This window comes from Sinocyclocheilus rhinocerous, unplaced genomic scaffold (genome assembly GCF_001515625.1).
Source record: "Sinocyclocheilus rhinocerous isolate Xijiao unplaced genomic scaffold, SAMN03320098_v1.1 scaffold186, whole genome shotgun sequence".
In the NCBI taxonomy this organism is placed as follows: Eukaryota; Metazoa; Chordata; class Actinopteri; order Cypriniformes; family Cyprinidae; genus Sinocyclocheilus; species Sinocyclocheilus rhinocerous.
The window spans coordinates 520,363-528,370 of record NW_015662005.1 but is presented as its reverse complement, the minus strand read 5'-3'; the positions used below and the strand labels follow the sequence as shown (position 1 = coordinate 528,370).

The window sequence follows — 8,008 nt, the reverse complement described above, 5'->3', positions numbered from 1 at the left end:
AGAGAATTAAGGAATTTTAAAAAGATGGTTAAAAGAAAAACAATGTAACTTTTTACATTTTAAGGAGGCCTCTTTAACAAGGGGGCTTTTAGCCCAAATATAAAAATCCTAAACAGTTTTTTTTTGTCTCAAAATATATATGATAATTTAAGAGATTCTCATTAGCTAAATAAGTGTGCAGTCAAAAAATGATTAGCCTACATGTTAGATCTAATTTAATCAAAATCATCATTGCACATGGTGACTTTATGGTTCATTTTGCATTTTGCATAACAACAAACAAGTGTTTAAGAAAGTACTATTGTGTATTTTCCTGTTATTTAACGTGTTTGGAGAAAAAACAAATCAAATGAATATTTTACCCTAGGGACCTTTATACATTACACATACACTAACACAAGCCTTGCCTTGAAGACCTAATGCAATAGCCTACTAGATTTTTATTTTTTATTTTTTTAATGATGATTGCCTATGAAAAAAGTCGTTGTCACGATGGTATGGTGTTGTGGGCTGTTTCCAGAACATTGCTGTTTGGTTGCTGTGGCATTGCTTGCTGGTCGCTTTCTGGCCATTTCAAAACAGCTCACTCAAGTCAATATAAAATCACATGATTTTCTTTTCCCTTTTGGCTTTCGTTTATCCTTCAGTAAAACTCTATTTTCCACCTTCTAATCCCACCTTTTATCATCCGTCTAGCTGTTTGGAAAAGTACAGTTTTACTAACAAATACAAACAAGCCACACAATTTAAGGTATCATTTTTGCAGATGGCACACAGGGAGAGTTATGTACATAATACTTCGGGTTTCATTTAATAGCGTTTGGAGTTTGTTCAAAGCAAAATCTACTGTACAGCATCACCGATAATATAGTAAAAAAAAAAAAAAAAAACTTTGTGGAAGATTTAATTCAATGTGTGGCTCTAAATGTTAGAGCTCATATTCAGTATTTTGTGGTATTTGTCAGTTAGTTGGGTGTAAGACGTTGTGCACAGGTACAGGGTGGAGGGAGATCATGAAAGAAAAACATCTGAATGTAAAAGGGGGAGCGGATTTCCAAGGAGAGGACATGACCGAATGACCCCTGCGTCACTGTCCCTGCAGCTATGGCCCCGTTGTGAAGGTAGATAGAGGAATGAGCGTGGCCCTCCACTCCAACATGAGTACTGCCTCCTGCCTGCTGGGCACAGCCATATGAAAGGATCTTGCCTTTGTAATCCGCCCAGGATTACACCTCCCAACAATGCACTGCTGAAAGAGCGACAAAGACCCAGTATCAAACACAGGCCTAGGCTGATGAGAGGAACCTGCTATGATCTCCTACCACCAACACTGCCATCAGCTCCTCGCATCTCCCCAAGAGAGCTCTTTTAGCATTCGCCTACTCCTTTCTTCTGTCCCCTTATCTGGGGACACAGGCTTTTTATCTCTGCATTCCTTTTCATTTGCGTTTCACTTGGGGGAGGGGCAGAACTGTCATCTGAGAGCCCCCCCCCCCCTCAACTGCCCCGACCTGACAGAAATCACACTCCAACATGGTCACACACCCCTCTAGAGACCAGGGGTCAATATGAAGGCACTGGAACAGTTTCAGAGTTTGTCGTCTTTTCCATTATGAGATTCAATTACTATCAATTGGCTTATAATGCCTTTCCTGTTAAATGGTATGAAAACATTTCTGCCCGTGCAAAGCCTTGGGCTCATCTCTGTCGCTGGATTGACCCTTTGAACTCAGTTCTGCTCCTTGCTGCTAATTAACCTCCCCACACATGCACAAGACACTTCAGGCAGGCAGCACTTAGAAGCTGTTTTTGTGGGTGTTTAAGGACCTGTGTGGTAAATTTTTCCAAAGTAGATGGGGGGAAAGTATGATCGTTTGTGAAAGAGTTTCCATGGTATCAGTGTATGTCAACACCCACATATCAATCATGGTGAACTTAGAGGAACAGTTTTCACTAGCTCTTGAGAATAAATTCAGTTCTTAGTTTTCTCTTATGCTAGTGGCTAAATTGTATAGGACCAATTGAAACTGTTGAAATGGATAGTTCTGGGAACCTCTGAGCCGAAAAAGTTTGAAATGAGAATTTTTCAGAGAAACCTCTATTCATGTGCATATGCTTAAAGGGTTAGTTCACCCCAAAAAAGTCATCCTTATGTTGTTCTAAACCTGCATGCATTTCTTATTTTCTGTGGAATTTAAAAAAAAGAAAAATATATATTTTGGAAAAAATTCCAGGGTTGTTTTTTCCACACAATGAACATCCCCATGCTGTCCGATGCTGTTTTGGACCCCATTTACTTTCATTGCATGGTCAAAAACAAGTTAAAACATTCTATTTTTTTTCTTTTGTGTTGAAAAGAACAAATAAAGTCATACTGGTTTGGAACAACATGAAGATGAGTAAATATTGACAGAACTTTCATTTTTGTGTGAACTATCCCTTTTAAACATAATTACAGTCAATATTTTCCTCATGAAGCCACAAACACAAACTTTCAAATTGTTTAACTGATTTAGCTGTGGGAAGGAAAAATATGAATCAAATAATATCATGTTAATTTTATTACTGAAATCTGATACTTTGCTTTTGTAGCTTCAGTGTGTCATGCTGCACTCATATTCTGCTGGCTGGAATATAAAGCCTTTGGGATTCTGAAGGGGGCGGTTGGTTGTATCAGTATCCACTAATATTCAACCTTCACCGCCTTCTAAAAGAGACCAGGGAGGCAGTCCATGAGATCAACGATCAGTCACTGATAAAATGAACTGTCAGCTTTCATTTGTCTCCCTCTGGCGCGCACTACTTGCCTCTCTAAATCATATGAGTGACGGAGCACCGGTTACACTTTGCCAACCTTTAAGATCCCTACAAACAAAACCACATGCAGGAAATTTGTCAATTCGGTTATGACAAAAACACTGTAGTGTTGGTTTTGAGAGTAACTGGCAATTTTCCAACTCGCCCTCTCTGAGCAGGTGCAATAACTTCACTTCTCTCTCATAATCTAATCAGTGTTATGCTATAAAAAAAAAATCTTGCACATGTTTGTTTTTACACTGCCTAAGCCAATATCTGTTGGTTGCTTGCTGGCAACAGCCCAGCTCGTGTGCTGCAGGGTCTTTGAAGCTTTCCCTCTCGGTTACTCAGCTTATAAGGCGGTGGACTGATTATATGGCCTCGCGAGGACATGGATACGATTGAGCGAGAGGGGGAGGGTCATACGGGTCTGTGTGGAGAGCACAAGAGGAAGGCTTCCTGTTCTTCCTGTTTTCAGCGAGAGGAGGTGGCTATCTGCATGTGGCCACTGTCTTAGCTGTTGACTGTATGTCTGTGAAAGACAAGAAGACATATAAAATGACCCCCTGACCCCTGTTTCAAGCCCATGAATAGTGTATACAGTATTCTTTTATCTCTTTGAGGTCATGCACCCCAGCAGAGTGACATGCTTCAGAGGGACTTGAACAAGACTCAGGAAGTCAAGCCAGGCATTTGATTTGTAAAAGACCCTCTGACAAGCACACCCAGCAGGGAGAGTATATACCTTGCAAGCTTCAGATCTGCCCTAAACATCACCTTAAAAAGTGACCTGACAGCAAAGGCGGTGTACCTGTCAATATGATTTTTGTCATTGAATTTTTAACATGAAATTTCTCCTTTTTTGCCCATTGCATTTTATTAAATACTGGAGGTAACTGTTGTTGTTTTTAATAAATTGTGAAATATAATTTATTCATGTGATGGCAACACTCAGTTTTCAGCAGCCTTTAATCCAGTCTTCACTGTCACATGATCCTTCAGAAATCATTCTAATATGCTGATTTTGTGCTCAAGATACATTTTTTATTATTATCAATGTTGAAAACAGTTGTGCAGGATTTTTTTTTCAGGATTCAGGATGAATTAGAAGTTTAAAAAAACATTTATTTGAAATAGACATCATTTGTAATATTATAAATGTCTTTACTGTCACTTTTCATCAATTTAATGCATCCTTGCTGAATGAAAGTATTAGTCTTTAAAAAAAAAACTTCCTGACCTTAAACTTTTGAATTGTAGTATATATTGTCCTTGCAGGGAGATTTAAATATCTATACAATTTTCCACAAAATGATCAAATCCATCAAGTAATTTTTGCCAGCAAAGTGATATGCAATACTGTGGCATCATTTATCAGTATGTATAGTGCACCTTTTTTGAAATATGTGCTAATCTTACCCAATGTAATCTTAAAAACAGTCACTCCACTATTTCACAAAATTACCGACTTTCTGATGACTATTGCTGACTGCCTCTTTCACAGATGCACATTTATTTTCTCTCTCCGCGTCTTTCCACACATAGCCTATTTCTTTATACGCATTATTGTTTGAGGATGCTATTTTTATCTTCTCTTAATTCTCAGATGCTCCTCTTGCCCCACATTCTGCAGTGTGAGCCTTTTCTGCACACTGACAATCTGGTGAAAAACAGCCTCCTCCTCCAGGCTGACTGAACATCTGTCTCTGCAGCACTGTAGCTCTTCCACTGATGCCCACAGATGGGAGACCCATAGGAGCCCAGAGCCACACAACCCAAAAGAGCAAGCAACAAATACTAGATACTTAATAACTTTAAGTAAACATGCAACATTGTAGCTTTTTTCCCCTTCTGGCTAATCAACTGATATATTTGAATTGGATTTCTGAAGTGTAATTTGCATGGCCGTTTCAACATTGATGTTTGTGTCATTGTGGCGTATTTATGAATTTTCATACTTAAATAAAGATGTTTTTATTCAGCAGCATGTCCTTACCACCAGTGTTTGTCATTTAGTTAGTTGGACTGTCTTGGGATGGATTTAACTCAAACTGGGCATACTACAATATAGCTTAAAGCATAATAGTAAAATTAAATGTATGCAGGTTTCGCCAGTTTGTCATGATTTCACCTTTATTTAAGTGAAATTTTCAGTTGAACTAATATCTAAACCTCAATAGCAGTTTAATTTAATTAATTCATTTAAAATGTATTATTGTCTATTTTTACTAGACATTCAATTCAATTTTTAGTTTGTGGTAGATAATTCATTTTTGAGAGAGATAACACTCTGATTGACCTCTCATCCCCTGCTGGACAGGCCCATGGCTTTTGTGTATTAATTTAGGCCTGAACTCTGAGTGAACCTGGTCAGTGGAGAGGGTGCTGACAGTGCGTGGCTGCTGGGGCAAATACTGTGCAAACCCAACACCCTGGGTAAATATTGGAGCAGTCCATCAGATGATCAGGGAAATGAAACCTTGCAAACTTTCTAGAAGAATTGAGGCAAATGGAGATAGTATCTAAGGTTAAACATTTTTTCCCCCTGTAATTGCTCCTCTTCGCATACATTTTAATCTGATGCCCCAAAAAAATATTAAATGAAAAAATACACAGATTTACAGTAAACTGTTTATGCAAACAAAGGCCATTTGTTTTATTTCTTAGTGCATTATTATAATCTACAGAATTTGTTTCAATATCTATCACTCTTCTTTATGGCCTTGGTTAAGAAATGTACAAATGAAATGCATGGGGCCTTATAAATTATCTTGTTAGAAAGAGTTAGAAAGGGTTTTATCCTTTCTTAACCTGCAGTATCATTGTGCTGTGCCAAGTAGGATTGAAACCTCAAATCTAGTCAGTGAGTGTTATACTGAGCACCAAGGAGTGTTTACATGTTTAGAGAGCCTGTAGGCACAAAAAGGTGAAAAGGTCATAGGAAGCCACCTGGTGTGTAATGCAACATTCCTCTTGTCAAACTATACAGACTAGAGCAACACTGATTTAAATGAGCTCCATTGTATTGCAACATCCTCTGACAAAGGACACAATCATACCAACATCATGAAGAGCCTTTTAATTAAAAGAAAATCAATAAATTGATTTAAATTGGATTAAATCCACAAACATGTTTGAGAAAAATAAAATGTATTTAATTATCAGAAAGTCACTGGCCAGATTGTTTTCTAAATACATAAACATGTCAGTCTTTTCTACATTTTTTTACTCTTTCAACAAAAGAATGAATCAGTAGTGCAAAAAAGGATATCAACCTGATGACAGAAAAAAAATAACATTTAAACGTCTTGCTTTGGACTATTAAGCATATACCCTGTTAATGCATTTTGAACCATGAATTCGGTAGCTCTAATGCAGCAAAATTGAGTATTTTGCGTTATATATAAAACGCATGCACATGCTAGCGCATATTTTATGCTTTGTCTAAGACAGCAGAATAAGTTAAGAAGTTCTCCACAGCACAACGTTGAAATGTAAGTTCGTTTGCCACAAAGGCAAGTAGTCATCGAATAGCAGTGGAAGAGTCTGAGGTAGGCGAAGCACCCGGGGATGAGCTGTTTGAGTTGTCTGCGCTTTGACCAGCAGAGCAAAGAGTCACACGTTTAATTACCGGGGCTGTTCCTTCCTTCTCGCGCTTCTTCTGTTTCATTCTGCGATTCTGAAACCAAATTTTAACCTGCGTTTCGTTCAGTTCGAGGGTGGCGGCCACTTCCACTCTGCGCGCCCTGGTCAGGTACTTGTTGAAGTGGAACTCCTTCTCAAGTTCGGTGAGCTGCTTGGTGGTGAAATTGGTGCGTATTATGTTCTGCTGACCGTGGATCCCATATTCGGCGACTTTAACTGAAAGAGACAAAATTATGAACAAAAAAGACTTAGATTAGAAACCTCAATTGACAATTTTTAATATTACGTACTTCAATTTTTACAGTAGCCATTGTAATTAGCCTTAACTCACCTGTTTTAGGAGGGTTCCTCTTGACTTTCATCCAGTCAAACGTTGGCGCTTGTTTGATGTTCGTCTTGGAGTCGCTGTCACCGTCAAGGGAGACCTGGTACTTGCTTAACGAACCATAGCCGTGTGGTTCCTGTTCTTCATAGGGATATGACTGATAATGGTTTGCAGAAACCGAGCCAGGCCTGCAGTTAGATTCACTGTATGTTTCCATGTTCACGACAGAAAAAGCAGGGGACTGAAGACGCAAGTGGTCATCTGCTTGAGTGAGAACGTGTTGATGTCCATAGTCCGAGAGAGGAGGTCGAGTTTGCTTGCAAAAATTGGTGTGTCCAGTTTTCCCCATGTCCATGTTGATGTGGTATTGCTGCGAATGAAGTTCGTAAGTTGTGCCATGAGCTTCGTGCTGTGCGGTTGTAAAAGTGTTTCCTCCGACTGGCCGTCCCTCGGGAATGTAACTATTACTACTTGCACAAACATTTGGCGAATATTTTTGCTCCATCGGAAAACACCCAACCTTCGAACTATAAGTGTTAGCACCACGGTTATAAATCGTATAATCTAAGTAGGAATTCATTGTTGACTGACCAAGCAAAATTGATTAAGCAGGGTCAATATAGGCTGATGTGTGGTCCCAGTGCCCCTACAACCTCTAAGCTGTATGTCAAACCACACAAAGTTCTATCCAAGCTAATATCAGTTAAGTGACAGATCATGTGACTAATTATGCACCAATAGTGTGCGACCTGCGGTAGCACTCTGGGCGTTGCAGGTGTCCATCAAACGATTCGTATTTACATGACAAACACATCAATCGAATCCACCCATCAATCTGATAAACTCGCAATGTAGGTCTAATGTGAATTAAAGCGAGCACAGCAGTTATAACAACGGATTTAGCCTATAGTGTATTCGTGGCGGCGAGAACTGGAGTTGTGTAGCGAGCTATAAATAAACAGGGTTTATAAATTCATCATAGGCTAGCCTACATACCATTTACTTGAAATAGTCAGCCTTTTGAGTTTTTTGTTTTCTAGAGTTTCTTGTACTATTTTCAAATCTAAGTTCCTAATTTAACTGGAATGAACCCCCATAGGCTATACACCAATTGCCTGAGATTGGCTTTATCTCTCTCTCTCTCGAGATATATAGTGGGTCATCCTACTTTTTAAAATAGTGCTTATAGATATAATCTCCCATTAAAATAAGTTCGTGTGATGCTATAATATTTTGCTCCTA

General features: G+C 38.8%; 1 protein-coding gene across 1 annotated transcript; it reads right to left on the bottom strand.

Moving 5' to 3' along the window:
* Positions 1 to 6,228: 6,228 nt before the first annotated feature.
* Positions 6,229 to 7,421, bottom strand: LOC107727301 (homeobox protein Hox-B1b-like). Its single transcript, XM_016537130.1, has 2 exons — positions 6,773 to 7,421; positions 6,229 to 6,657 (listed from the first exon to the last, which is right to left on the bottom strand). The coding sequence occupies exons 1-2, from the start codon at positions 7,344 to 7,346 to the stop codon at positions 6,320 to 6,322; spliced, it is 912 nt and encodes a 303-aa protein (XP_016392616.1). The 5' UTR covers positions 7,347 to 7,421; the 3' UTR covers positions 6,229 to 6,319.
* Between the last annotated feature and the right edge of the window lie 587 nt (positions 7,422 to 8,008).